Genomic DNA, 15,598 nt, shown 5'->3' on the forward strand with positions numbered 1-15,598 from the left:
ATGCAAAATCTATTTCTATTGAACAAGGTTGTATAATAAAAGAGAAAAAGGTAATAGGTGTGCTCAATCTGATGAATTGTCCAAGAATCCATTGACTGCAGACCCCTAAAAGCTAAACCAGGTTTATACAAGCAGAGAACTGCATGCACAAAAAGAAAAATTGAAGGAAAACGTACTGGTTCTAAAGGACTCATTTGGTAGTGTGGGTGCAGTAGATAATATAAGTGTGTATATGTGAGTAGTAGACTAGAAGGATATATCCTGAAAAATGCCCAAAAGAAAATAAATAGCAGAAATTTACAGTTTTAAAATACCGTATATACTCGAGTATAAGCCGACCCGAATATAAACCGAGGCCCCTAATTTCACCCCAAAATCCCAGGAAAAGTTATTGACTCGAGTATAAGCCTAGGGTGGGAAATACATCATCCCCCCTGTCATCATCCAGACCCCCGTCATTAACACCCTCATCATCATCATCACTCTGTCATCATCCCCCCTTCATCATCACCACCTGTCATCATCCCTTTGTCATCATCCCACACACCCCTTCATCATCCCCATGTCATCATCCCACACCCCCCTTCATCATCCTCTTTTCATCATCCCACACACCCCCTTCATCATCCCCTTGTCATCATCCCCTCCCCCCCTTCATCATCCCCTTGTCATCATCCCACACACCCCCTTTATCATCCCCCTGTCATCATCCCACCCCCCCCCTTAATCATCCCCTTGTCATAATCCCACCCCCCACTTCATTATCCCCTTGTCATCATCCCACACCCCCCCTTCATCATCCCCTTGTCATCATCACCACATGTCATCAGCCCCCCCCCCCTTCATCATCACCGCTTGTCAATGTCTGATACAATAGTCTTCTACCTGCGGACCTCCAGATGTTTCAAAACTACAACTCCCAGCAAACCCGGGCAGCCATCGGCTGTCCGTGCTTGCTGGGAGTTGTAGTTTTGAAACCTCTGGAGGTCCACAGGTTGAAGACCACTGCGGCCTTTGACATCATCCAGCCCCCCCTGCCTCTCACACCCTTTAGTTTTGTACTCACCTCCGCTCGGCAGGACGTTAGGGTGAGCTGGTCCGATGCTGCAGGAATGTCCGGTGGGCAGGTCATCCGGTGGGATAGTGGTTCCGGGCTGCCATCTTCACCGGGAGGCCTATTCTCCGCGCTTCGGGCCCGGAATAGAGGCGTTGCCTTGACGACGACGCAGAGCGACGTTGGAAATGAACGTCCCTCTGCATCGTCGTCAAGGCAACGTGACTATTCCGGGGCCAGGCCCGAAGCGCGGAGAAGAGGCCCCCCGGTGAAGATGGCAGCCCGGAACCACTATCCCACCGGACGACCTCCCCACCGGACAGTCCTGCAGCATCGGACCAGCGCACCCTAACGTCCCGCCGAGCGGAGGTGAGTACAAAACTAAAGGGGGTGAGAGGGAGGGGGGGTGGGTGGGCTGGATGATGACTGCCCGGGCTTGCTGGGAGTTGTAGTTTTGAAACATCTGGAGGTCCGCAGGTTGAAGACCACTGAGGGCGGAGAGTTCACTCGAGTATAAGCCGAGGGGGGTGTTTTCAGCACGAAAAATCGTGCTGAAAAACTCGGCTTATACTCGAGTATATACGGTAGCTAGTTTAATGAGTAAATAGTTCATAAAACATCAAAGTGGATGCCGCCCAGGCTGCTCAAAACGCATCTGATGCTGACCTGTACCCACGCCTCACTTCCAGTCAGATATCCTAAAGAACCTGCCAAAATACTCACAGCATACTCAGCGCATCATTGATGTGCGCATGTCTCAACGAGGACCGAATCAGCCAAGTATCCTACACGCCAAGACACCTCTCGCTTACAGGGCTTGTCTGTTTAACAACAGGCTCCCCTGCTTGAAGCTAGAGCACCGGCGCGATCTGCTGAGATCCGAAGCTTGAAGACGTCCCGTGCCTGGAACCAAGGGTGGGTGAGTGAATCTTGGTTTAATTTCTGCCGACCGCCGAGTCGTGCTACAGTGTCTCACCCACCACCAACGTCACAGCAATTGTATAACATTTACATGTTTATGGATTTATCAAATACACGGATCAGACATTCAGCGTATTAGCGCTTATCCAACGCGCAGAACATTAGCACAGCAGGAGTGGGGCAATTGTTGAGGTGCCCCAGCGCTTCAATTACTTCACACAAACTACTACCTTTTTCTATTTCTTCATGCACCATTGTCTTTTGGAAGCTGTGACTATTTTTTAACACAAATTGGAATCTATCTGTGGACAGTGTTTACTAGTTTATTTATTTTATTGCATTATTCTAACAATTTTATGTTTCATGTATAGAAGTGGATTGCCGGCATCCACTTTGATGTTTTATGAACTATTTACTCATTAAACTAGCTATTTTAAAACTGTAAATTTCTGGTATTTATTTTCTTTTGGGCATCTTTCAGGATATATCCTTGTAGTCTACTACTCACATATACACACTTATATTATCTACTTCACCCACACCACCAAATGAGTCCTTGAGAACCAGTACGTTTTCCTTCAAGGTTGTATAATAGTTCATTTTTTAAACCAATGATTGACTTTTTTCATTACATAGAGATATACTAAAAAAAAACTCTATTCCTCTTTCCCGATTCAGCACATTCATCATTATCAGATGGCCCTGTCTCTGCTGCACAACACTTCCTGGTGCTAGAATGCAAAAGACGTTGCCACTCATGTGGGATCACATGTATCCTCTGTACCAGGAAGAGGAGCATAGCAGTGACTGAGAGCCATGATACCAGAGACTGCACAGGATCTAGGAAGATGAGTACATGGTATTTTGTCTTTCATAAGTCAAGGTTAACCCATTGAAACTTCTTTTGATAGCAGTTTATTCTAGGCTGTTATCACAACCTTTCTCTACTTCTGTGATGCTTTGTCTTTGGGGTGGTGTGGCCCGGAGCCAGAGGCTTGGTTGGCAGCAGTGGGGCTGCCTGGCCACTTGGTTGCTCTCCCTGCAGGCATGGTGTCTTGGAGGCAGTGGTCACTGCCCGGTGCTCCGCCAGTGTTAGGTTAGGGACCCACTCTGACTAGGTGGCCTTGACGTGGCAAGTGGGCTTTTTGATCAAAATGTATACTAACAACCTGTTAGTGTTTGAAATTATGCTGAGAAGCAAGTAGATCAACATACAAATGGTGGATGTGCGGCTATGTTTCTCTATTTTCGTTGCTTTCTCTACTAACACTAATTGGTTGGAGATTTGTTAGCCTTTGTAATGATTATTCAGAATGTCTGCAAATTTCCCACCTATTGTTTCCTATTGTTGCCATAGTAAAGGAATTGTACTATATTTTCTACACACATTCTGTACGGAATTACTGGATTTACACTGGTAAAATGTTGTTTCATTTTGTTCATTTTTGCTCACACAGTTCCTGCATTTTGCACATGAATGTATCATTTACCCATTTCTTTTGTTTTCAAACCAAAATCGGTCCCCATCTCGCAAACGTTGGAACTGGTTCATTGTAATGGCTGTGATAAGCTCTCCTGGATCTCCATAACACTCCAAAATGGCCCCCGGAAGAAGTTCTAGTTTGCTGGTTTTATTGCCATATAATAGAGCTAAATCATCAAACAGCTGGAATACAGGACACATGAAAATTGGCTTTTGCAATGGCAATCCTACAAAGGATACATTGATACATAATACATTGCTGTGTTCTTTAAACCACTTTTTATACAAAAATTTGGCTCTTAGCAAAAGTATAGACCGACTAGAGTTTCTCAAACTGAGAGGTGGGCCTTACCAGTGACGTGCCACTTAGTTGTTAGTAAGGCATAAAAATGGAGCACTGTAAGTGAGGATCCTTCTCAGAGATTTTGCCTAGGACAATATATCGGTATAGAGCATAGGGCGTAGGGCATAGAGAGATGCTGTGACTGCTTCACATGGATATTTCATGGATGTGTAAAGAATAGGGATTCTCCAGCTTTAGGTTGCAATAAAACTTTATGGCTCAGATTTACTATACCCATCAAAATTGTGACACTTTACAACCCCACAAATTGCATTTTAACGTGGGCATGTCCAAGGGTTCTTCTCAAAATTCTATACAAAATGCATTTTTTTCCAGTGTTGTGTAGGTAGGGAAAATTATTGTGTTTTTTTTTTTTCTTGTATTAACATAATTTTCTGTTCATGATTTGCTTAACTTTTATTTCTTTAAACATTAAAAATATATATATATTTGCACCTCTTGTTTTTTTTATATAATGTGAAAATGTAACGTCTGGCTCTGGCTGAACACAAAAAGTTTAATGACTATAGTTGGACTGGAGCTGCTTGGAGCTCACTTGTGTCATCTGGGTGTAGTTTTCTGCTACCTATCAGGGAGGTGTATTCCTGATTACCTGCCTATATATAAGCTAGGAGCAGTGACCACTTGATTGTCTGGGAAAGGTTATACTTTAGCTGAGACCTACTAGTTACTGACTACCTGCTTGTTAATTGATTTTTGGCTTTTCCCTTGACTCTTCTCTTGCTCTGTGTTCCGGTTTGCATTATTTCCTGATACTGACCTCGGCTAGACTGACATTGATTTGACCATGTGTGTGTCTTAATGTATCTATGTTAGTTTGTGTCCCTCCAGCTGTTTCCCAACTCCTACTGTTTTTGTATTTTATTATTTTGACAACGCTGCCCTAGCACTTAGCAGGGAGGGTTTGTCATCATGGATGTAGATCCTTCACTTAGGGCGGATAGGCAATAGGTAGGGACAGTGGCTGTAGGTGAGTTAGGGCTTCACTGTTCCCTGCCTACATGTGACAGAAAACTAATAAAATATATATTTTTTGCACTCTTGTTTTTTTTTATATAAAGAAATAAAAATTATCATATTGTATTACAACCTAGGGCTGGAGAATCCATTTTTTTATGAACCAAGTAACACCCAAAGATTGCAGCAATACATAATTGATCAATAAATGTCCATTTGATGGTCAGGTTCTTGTGCCAGTAAATTACACATCCCTTAGTCTATTAAAATGTTTTATGGAAATCAAAATAACAAAGAATCTGTTTTTGTTTCAATTATAGTTGATATACTGAGATATATAATATATATACATGGAAATGGAGAATTAGATTCTCTACTATTTCAGTGGATATAGAATAATCTCAGTACGTTATCTTTGTTTATATTGTGCTGATAAATTCTCCAACGAATATAGGGAATGGGATTTCCCCCAACCATAAAATGCTTATTATAAGAAAATAACATGACCGTGCTCTATGCCAGGTTTTCCATTAATCTAATTACAGGCACAATGATGTCACTGCATTGAAAACCTGGCAGCACTGTGGGGGCACTATTACTATGTGTGGACACTAATTGGGCACAGAGTAGCGCTTTATTACTGTGTGGGGGTACTTAGAGGGCATTGTTACTGTTTTGGGTTGAAGGGGGCAGAGGGTGCTTTGCTACCATGTGGGTAAATTAGGGTTTTTCAGTGGGGGCACTGTTAACATGTGAGGTCAAATGGAAGCACTATTGCTAATGGAATAAGCGCTGATGTGACACTGATATGAGGTATGGCCCACATGAGTCCTATAAAGGGCCATTTTACATCTGTAGTATACTACAGTATGGCCAGCATTTATCACTGTCTTTAGACTGCTTTTTGTGTCTACAAAAGGCGCAAAAAAGGTGCAAGCAGGGTTTATTTGCTCATTCTTTGGGCCTTTTGGTTTACACATTTCTGCTGATTTTGAGTTGCAATCCACTGATTTTGGAAATACACATGATATGGAAGGGTTTTATAAACTGCGCCTTTTTGTGAAAAGGTGAAAAAAGGCGCAAAGCCACTGAAAAGTCTTTAACCCCTTGCCGCAGGATGCCCGGTTTATACGGCACTGCGGCACCGGAGGGTTATGAAGCGAGCTCAGGAGCTGAGCTCGCATCATACCCGTATGATCCCGGCTGCTATCAGCAGCCAGGACCTGTGGCTAATGCTGGACATCGCCTTTCCGGCAGATGTCCGGCATTAACTCTTTAGATGCGGCGATCAAAGTTGATCGCCGCATCTAAAAGTGAAAGTACAAGCATCCCGGCAGCTACATCGGGCTGATCGGGACATCGCGATTAGCTAGGATGCAGCAGGAGGGTGGCTTACCTGCCTCCTGAGCGTCCGAATGGCGATTGATTGCCGCAAGCCTGAAATCCAGGCTTGAGCAATCAGCCGCCGATAACACTGATCAATGCAAAGCTATGGCTTTGCAGTGATCTGTGTAAAAGATGAGTGTGTGCAGTGTTATAGCCCCCTATGGGAGCTATAACACTGCAAAAAGAGTGAACAAAAAAAGTTAATAAAGATAATTTAACCCCTTCCCTAATAAAAGTTTGATTCACCCCACTTTTTCCATAAGAAAAAAAACTGTGTAAATAAAAATAAACATATGTGGTATCGCCGCCTGCGTATATGTCCGAACTATAAAAATATATCGTTAATTAAACTGCACGTACTCGCAAACAAAATTCAAAGTCCAAAATAGCGTATTTTTGGTCACTTTTATAACAAAAAAATGAATAAAAACTTTAGATTACGGTGCAATAAATGAGACCTCATACTGCAAAGTACATGGAACAATAAAAAAGTTATAGGGGTCAGAAGAGGACAATTTTAAACGTATACATTTTCCTGAATGTACTGTAGTTAGGATTTTTGCCAAAATAATAAAAAAGTCAAACCTATATAAGTAGGGTATCGTTTTAATCATATGGACCTATAGAGTAAAGATAAGGTGTCATGTTTCTGTGTAGAAACAGAAGCCCCAAAAATTTACAAAATTGTGTTTTTTCTTCCATTTTGTCACACAATGATTTTTTTTTCCATTTCGCTGTAGATTTTTGGATAAAATGACTGATGTCATTACAAAGTAAAATTGGTGGCGCAAAAAATAAGCCATCATATGGATTTTTAGGTGCAAAATTAAAAGGGTTAGGATTTTTAAAAGGTAAGGAGGAAAAAACTAAAGTGCAAAAATGGAAAAACGCTTTGTCCTTAAGGGGTTAAAACTACACCAGCCAAGACTTAACTTAGCTTTTTGGTGTATATGAAGAGAGAAATTTCAGAAAATGTTTACCTGCACAAAATTTATCAAATGTGACCATTTAATAAATTTGGTCCTCCTACACATTAGCGGCACACAAAAATAAAGGTGGAGAAAAATGCTTCACTTACACCTACAATGGTAAATGCCAGCCAATGGCCCTCATTTACTATTGAAAACCCGACATGTTTTGTCGGGACGTGCGCCATTTTCGGGCGCATTGCACCTGAAATTCTGTCTGCGCCTGAATATGCGCCTGAATTTGTGCCTGAAATGAAAAAAACCAACTAACTCTCCATTTTGCTAAGAAAACCCGAAAAAGGGGCATGACCGTAGGGGAAAGGGGGCGTGATAACAGAAAAGGGGCGTGTTTTCGACATTTTCACAAAATCCCAACATATTTACTAAAGTTTCCACTGAAAATTTGGTGGATTTGAGCTGAGGAAAACCAGACAGATCAGAGCATGTGTAAAAAAAAGCAAAGTGTAGGGAAAGTGGAAACTGTAGGGAAACCTTAGTAAATACCGTGGAAAATAAATTGTAGGGAATTAAAACCCACAAAGAAGCCTACAATCCACTCTTAGTAAATAAGGGCCAATATGTTTAGAATTATTTATTTTTTGTAGAAAGCTTTTGTTTCTGTTTGTAATGGGCAAATAGACACAACATTAATCAAAAATGAGAAAATTATCTATTTGAGTTGATTAGTGTTAGACTAAAATGTATTTAAATATGATATCACAACTAAGCTGTAAGGAATATACAGAATAACCCTGTGCAGCATACTGTAAGTATATAGTAGCTTCTTGTCTACAGAGTTCTTGTGGAGAAATTCAGGAAAGTACAGAATGTGATCTGTTATACTGTAAACTTTACAGTGTTTAAATATTAACTGGCAGATTGATTTTATATGTGATTTTTATTATATGTGATTTCCATTGTAGAATAACAATCAGTACTAGTTTGTAATAACAAAACTAAAATTTTTACGTGACTGGAAAAAAATAAATAAAACTTCTGTATGTCTACTGTTTTGTAAGGTGTCAGTTATTAGTCGCTATATTGTGTTACAATACCCAACAGGTTTCAGGCACACAATGAGGTTTATTACTTTACATACCATTAGATTATTGACATAATATAGTAAATGTGGTGCTACTGACCTGTTTGTTTATCTGATAAAGTTTTGGATTGATGTCCTGCCAGCCGGTAATTGGTGCAAGTCCAAAATATTCCCTTGCACGGTTATAACAACAAAGCCCAAAGTCTCTGCCTCTCTGAATGCTGTTGGACATGTAATCTGTCCGAGAATATTTCAGAGTTCCATACCAGTAATCTGTTTTGTGAAATAATAAATAACACATTTAGGTCACACAATGTGGAATAAAATGGGCTGTATTTAAATACTTAAATAATACCCAACTGTCTAAAGTTTCTATTTAAACTATCTTAAGTTTCCTAATGGTTAAACATAAAGTTGTCAAGTATAGACATAGGATATGTGTTTCCAACTCTTGCTTCCTTTTTCTTATCCGTATACAGATTGTAAGGATCATACCCCTACCTTGGTGTTTTCCACAGTATTTTGAGAGAATCAGATGTCTCCCCATTTAAGCTTAATCCACATACCGTATTTATCGGCGTATAACACGCATTTTTTAGGCAAAATTTTTTTGCCTAAAGTCTATCTGCATGTTATACGCCGATAAGCCGCTGCAGTTCAATGATTTAAAGCGGGCACTTTAAATCAATGAACTGCAGAGGCTTTTGCAGGTCCAGAGACCTGCCGTCACTGCCCGATTCTCTGCCCCTGCCTTTCCTGGGGTCTAGAACCCTGCTGCCGCTGCTTCTCTCCCCCTGGCTATCGGCACCGCTTCTCTCCCCCTGGCTATCAGCGCCGCTTCTCTCCCCCTGGCTATCGGCACCGCTGCCCCATTGCCTCCCCCATCTCCGATTTTATAATTACCTGTTGCCGGGGTCGGGTCCGCGCTACTTCTGTCTCCGGTGTGCAGTCTCCTGCATCGTTGCTATGCGCTGCGTACGCAATGACGAGTGACGTCACGTTAAAGACGTCACTCGACATCGCGGCTCGCAGCGCATAGCAACGACACAGGAGACGCTACACCAGAGTCAGAAGCAGCGCGGACCCGAACCCGGCAACAGGTAAATATAAAACCGGGGATGGCGGAGGCAATGGGGCAGCAGCGCCGATAGCCAGGGGGAGAGAAGCGGCGCCGATAGCCAGGGGGAGAGAAGCGGTGACGATAGCCAGGGGGAGAGAAGCGGCGGCAGCAGGGCTCCAAACCCCAGGAAAGGCAGGGGGAAAGAAGCAGGCAGCGACAGCCTCTCTCCCGCTGCCTTTCCTTGGGGCTTCTGCGGGGTCAGAAACAGTGTATCGGGGTATACACATGCACACTCACGCACCCTCATTTTACCAAGGATATTTGGGTAAAAAACTTTTTTTACCCAAATATCCTTGGTAAAATGAAGGTGCGTGTTGTAGACCGGTGCGTGGTATACCCCGATAAATATGGTGATTAGCATATGTTTCTAATATTTTAATAGCATTTTTGAAGCATTTTAATGAAGTTTTTCTTTTTTATTTATTTATAGCATTTTTTATGTTTTGTACAGACATTTTCCTGGCTTCTTTGAAGTTGTATAAAAAAGCATATGAAGAAAAATGCCTGAAAAATGTGTTGAATGCTGTTTGTGAAACAAGCCTTACTGTAGTTTTGGAAGCTTAGAATGCATGCAGGAAAATTGCACAGAAATCTATACTTTAAGACTCATATAGTGAACTAGTATGATGTACTTGTGTAGCTGTTTATGAAGCTGTAAACCATAACCATCCTATAATTCATTGTATCTTAGCTAGTCTTATTACGAGTTGAGAATTAAAATATTGACCTCGTAAATCTTCGATCACCACATTATCTTCATTTTCAGCAATCTGGGAAGCCATTCCAAGAATCATGGCATCAACATCTTCTGCTGTTTTTATATTTGGATTCTTCAATTGTAAAAGAAAAATAATAGTCATATTATAGCTGACATGTGTTCTTTGCAGAGGAGTGTATTTTTTTAAACTCTAACTGTGATGCCTGACTAAATATTTGTTCAGATGAAAAAGTTTGAAGGGGAAATACTTCATAATGACATCACCTATGCTATTTTTTTAAGCAAAAACTAAAACATTGCATTGACATAAGTATTCAGACCCTTTATTTGCTATTCTTATCTGCAGATCCTCTAAATCTCTGTTATGGTGGATGGTGACTATTTTCAGGTCTCCCCTAATATGTTCGATTGGGTGCAAGTCAGAGTAATGATTTGGCCATTCAAGGACATTCAAAGAACATTGAGGGGCATTTATCTTTTTGTTCAGTCTAGAGAAAAAAAAGTCGCGGGGGAAAAGTGGAGGCCGTGTGCCAAATTTATCAATTTTATCACAGACATTGATGAATGCCCGTTGAACTCCTCAAAACAAATGTCCCCAGTGGTGGGCCATGCTACAATTGTATTAAAATTCACACAGACCTTAATACAATTGTGGCATAGAGTGATATAGGGCAGGGTTGAATTTCCCTGTGATTTCTTATAAATCTGTACCATGCTACTTTTTTGTGACTTTTTGCAGAAAAGTTGCACACAATGAATTAGCGAGCACTGCACAAAGTGATCTAAATCAGATCATTTCATGGTTATAAAATTCAAACAGTTTAAATGAAATGTCGCAGGACAAGTCACACGGGACCAGCCTGCGACTTTTCCTGTGACAAATTTAGACGAGAAAAGCTGTCTTAACAGCTTGATAAATTCCCATTATTGTCCCTAAGCCACACATGTCTTGTCTTGGCTGTATGCTTAACGTCTTTCTCTTGTTGGAGGGTGATCTTGTCTTTTGTCTAGAACACTCTTTGTATTTTGTTCCATTCAAATTTCACTCAACCCTGACCAGTCTCCCTGATCCAGCCAATGAAAAATACGCCCACAGCATGATGCTGCCACTACCATGATTTACAATAAGGATAGTATTGTGCAGGTAGTGAGCAATGTCTGGTTAAAATGAGGCCAAAAACATAAATCTTGGTTTTATCAGAGAGTCCTTTAAGTGTGTGGCTTCCATGTGTTTTTTACTAAGCAGAGGCTACTTTCTGGCCACTTTTCCACAAAGCCTAGATTGTAAAGTGCTACAATGATGGTTGCCCTGGAAGTTCCTTCCATCTGCACATATGATCTTTGAAACTAAGGCTAGTAGGGATGAGGGAATCAAATCTGAGGAATCCGAATTTGTGACGAATTTCAGGAAAAATTCGATTTGCAACGAATGTGAATATCCCAGCAATTCGATCGCGCGGATTGCTTCATTAAACTTGATTTAGTGCGGTCCAGGCTCCAGGGTATCTAAAATGGGGGATCCACATGTGAGTACATGGGCAAGGAATCCTGGGAAGGCGGGAACAAGGGTCGGCAGAATGACCCTGAATCATATGCAGCATGCAGCCTATCATCAGCCAGCAACTCCTGTGATGTCACAGCCCTATATAATCGGCAGCCATCTTGCAGCCAGTCACATCAGCTTTCTATTACAGAGAGAGAGGGACAGACAGCAGTGTGTGTTGCACAGAAAAGCATTTTTAAAGCAGTGAGTCACATCCCAGTCACATCAGCATTCTATTGCAGAGAGAGAAGGACAGAGAGCAGTGTGTTGCACAGAAAAGCTTTTTTACAGCAGCGATTCACCTCAAGCTCAAATCCAGCCTAAAAGCACTGACAGGGAAGGGAGTGAGATTGAGAGAGAAAGTGCAATTTTGGGAGTAGTACACAGCGACTGTGTGCTGCAGCACTGGTGTGTACAACAACTGAAAAGCAAATAGTAGCAAGCCAGTTAGGGTGAGCAGAGCACTAAAAGCATATTGTCCTCTATTAAGTGTAACCTGTGCGTACATCTAAGTGGTGTACTATTTTGTTCCTGTTAAAGTCTTAAGGGCTTAGATACTGCAAAGGGCAAGGCAAACGTACACACCAGCTGGTGTTGTAGAAAAATACTGTTTTACGCATACTGGAGCGCATAGTCCTCCCCTCATAAGTGCATACCACATACGTAAATCTAAGTGGTGTACCATTTTGTTCCTGGTAAAGTCTTAAGGGCCTAGATACTGTGAAAGGCTAGCCAAAAGTACACACCTGCTGGTGTTGTAGACAAATACTTTTTTAAGCGTTGTGGAGTGTATTGCACTCCCCTCATATACGTGCTAAGTACAGTGTGACGTGCAGACACAACTCGATGATGATGTAGCTGATCACACTTGGGAGCCAAGTGCAGAAGGGGCTTCATCATCATCAGAGGAAGAGGATTGCAGATTGCCCGTGAGGCAGCAGCTGAGCCAGCAAGGTGGTAGCATGGTTGGCAGTAAGCATGGTGGCAAAAGTGCAAAGTCTGGAGCCAACGTGCCTCGGTTGGCCACCGGCTTCACGGCTGCCTACCTTCCTGGGAGGTAGTGGAACAGGGGTTCCTGGAGTCGGTGGCAGTAGCAGTCAATCAGTGCAGACTGTTGGTGGGAAAATAAACTACTCGGCAGTGTGGCAGTTTTTCATCAAGCATCCGGAGGATGTTAACCTCGCCACATGCAAGATGTGTCGGCAGAAGGTGAAGCGTGGCCAGGGTCCCAATGATGGCACCACGGCCCAGTGCCAACGTATACAGCATCACCATAAAGTGGCCTGGGAGAACCGTGGCTCTGATGTGGTGGCCCAGACTGCTGCATCACCCAGTGGCACGCCGCTCCCTGTTTCAGCCAGCCAGAGCTCCACCACCTCAGCCAAAGGGAGCTGTCTGTCATACCATTCTTCTGCCAATCCAGATGCTCCTGCTCCTCCTACTTTGAGTCAGTAATTTCGCCAGCAATCCATTGGCGAAGCCATGTCCAAGAGACAACAGTATGCGACCACTCATCCAACGGCGCAGAAGCTGAATGTGCTCCTGTCCAAGTTGCTGGTGCTGCATTCCCTCCCTTTTCAAGGGGTGGACTCTGCACCTTTCAGAGAACTGATGGCTTGTGCCGAGGCGAGGTGGAAGGTCCCAAGCTTATATTTCTTTACAAAGAAGGCAGTACCAGCCTCCACACTGTCAGGCCATTGGTCCTGTGATAGTGTGCGACTCCGCCTCCTCATCCTCCACCGTGTTCTCAGCCTCCACTGCACGGACAAGTCTCAGTGCCCCTTCAGCATACCATGTGTGCAGGGCACAGCGGTGTCACGCTGTTCTTCACAAGGTTTGCCTTGGCAAACGGAGTCACACAGGGGAGAAACTGCTAAAAGTTATTCATCAAGAAATCAAATCATGGCTTACTTCACGAAAACTGGAAATGGGAACCATGGTGACCGACAACGGGAAGAACATCTTGTCTGCGCTGCGACAATGAAGCCCGAGCTATGAGCCCTGCATGGCACATGTGTTCAATCTGGTTGTCAAGCGGTTCCTGAAGTGTTCTCCCCATCTGCAAGACATCCTAACAATGGGAAAGAAACTTTGCATGCACTTCAGCCACTCGTACACCACAAAGCCCACCCTCCTTGAGCTGCAGCGTCAGAACAGTATCTCCCAACATAGTCTGATTTGCGACGTTTCCAAAAGTTGGAATTCCACCCTTCATATGTTGGACCAACTATAAGAACAGAGAAAAGCCATCACCAACTTCTTGATGAACCAAGTGGATAGGGTGATTCCCCTGTGTAACTTCAATGTCAACCATTGAATGCCACCTCCAGGCTGTCTCATTGTTACGCCGAGCGCTCCGGGTCCCCGCTCCTCCCCGGAGCGCTCGCTTCACTCCCTCCGCTGCAGCGCTCCGGTCACGTCCTCTGACCCGGGGCGCTGCGATCCTGCTGCCAGCCGGGATGCGATTCGCGATGCGGGTAGCGCCCGCTCGCGATGCGCACCCCGGCTCCCCTACCTGACTCGCTCCCCGTCTGTTCTGTCCCGGCGCGCGCGGCCCCGCTCCCTAGGGCGCGCGCGCGCCGGGTCTCTGCGATTTAAAGGGCCACTGCGCCGCTGATTGGCGCAGTGGTTCCAATTAGGGTTTTCACCTGTGCACTTCCCTATATTACCTCACTTCCCTTGCACTCCCTTGCCGGATCTTGTTGCCTTAGTGCCAGTGAAAGCGTTCCTTGTGTGTTCCTTGCCTGTGTTTCCAGACCTTCTGCCGTTGCCCCTGACTACGATCCTTGCTGCCTGCCCCGACCTTCTGCTACGTCCGACCTTGCTTCTGCCTACTCCCTTGTACCGCGCCTATCTTCAGCAGCCAGAGAGGTGAGCCGTTGCTAGTGGATACGACCTGGTCACTACCGCCGCAGCAAGACCATCCCGCTTTGCGGCGGGCTCTGGTGAAAACCAGTAGTGGCTTAGAACCGGTCCACTAGCACGGTCCACGCCAATCCCTCTCTGGCACAGAGGGTCCACTACCTGCCAGCCGGCATCGTGACAGTAGATCCGGCCATGGATCCCGCTGAAGTTCCTCTGCCAGTTGTCGCTGACCTCACCACGGTGGTCGCCCAGCAGTCACAACAGATAGCGCAACAAGGCCAACAGCTGTCTCAACTGACCGTTATGCTACAACAGTTGCTACCACAGCTTCAGCAGTCATCTCCTCCGCCAGCTCCTGCACCTCCTCCGCAGCGAGTGGCCGCTCCTGGGATACGCTTATCCTTGCCGGATAAATTTGATGGGGACTCTAAGTTTTGCCGTGGCTTTCTTTCCCAATGTTCCCTGCATCTGGAGATGATGTCGGACCTGTTTCCCACTGAAAGGTCTAAGGTGGCTTTCGTAGTCAGTCTTCTGTCCGGAAAAGCCCTGTCATGGGCCACACCGCTCTGGGACCGCAATGACCCCGTCACTGCCTCTGTACACTCCTTCTTCTCGGAAATCCGAAGTGTCTTTGAGGAACCTGCCCGAGCCTCTTCTGCTGAGACTGCCCTGTTGAACCTGGTCCAGGGTAATTCTTCCGTTGGCGAGTATGCCGTACAATTCCGTACACTTGCTTCAGAATTGTCCTGGAATAATGAGGCCCTCTGCGCGACCTTCAAAAAAGGCCTATCCAGCAACATTAAAGATGTTCTGGCCGCACGAGAAATTCCTGCTAATCTACATGAACTTATTCACCTAGCCACTCGCATTGACATGCGTTTTTCTGAAAGGCGTCAGGAACTCCGCCAAGATATGGACTCTGTTCGCACGAGGCGTTTCGTCTCCTCGGCTCCTCTCTCCTCTGGTCCCCTGCAATCTGTTCCTGTGCCTCCCGCCGTGGAGGCTATGCAGGTCGACCGGTCTCGCCTGACACCTCAAGAGAGGACACGACGCCGTATGGAGAACCTCTGCCTGTACTGTGCTAGTACCGAACACTTCCTGAGGGATTGTCCTATCCGTCCTCCCCGCCTGGAAAGACGTACGCTGACTCCGCACAAAGGTGAGACAGTCCTTGATG

General features: G+C 44.4%; 1 protein-coding gene across 1 annotated transcript in view; it reads right to left on the reverse strand.

Moving 5' to 3' along the window:
• The window catches only part of LOC130368624 (dual oxidase 1-like), a 174,849-nt gene that overhangs the window by 72,196 nt on the left and 87,055 nt on the right, over positions 1–15,598 (reverse strand). The window contains exons 11-13 of the mRNA XM_056572557.1: positions 10,023–10,125; positions 8,276–8,448; positions 3,466–3,641 (exon numbers count right to left, since the gene is read on the reverse strand). Of these exons, the coding sequence (XP_056428532.1) occupies positions 3,466–3,641; positions 8,276–8,448; positions 10,023–10,125 (452 nt within the window). The remainder of the gene's footprint in view (positions 1–3,465; positions 3,642–8,275; positions 8,449–10,022; positions 10,126–15,598) is intronic.

This window comes from Hyla sarda, chromosome 4 (assembly GCF_029499605.1).
Source record: "Hyla sarda isolate aHylSar1 chromosome 4, aHylSar1.hap1, whole genome shotgun sequence".
Lineage (NCBI taxonomy): Eukaryota > Metazoa > Chordata > Amphibia > Anura > Hylidae > Hyla > Hyla sarda.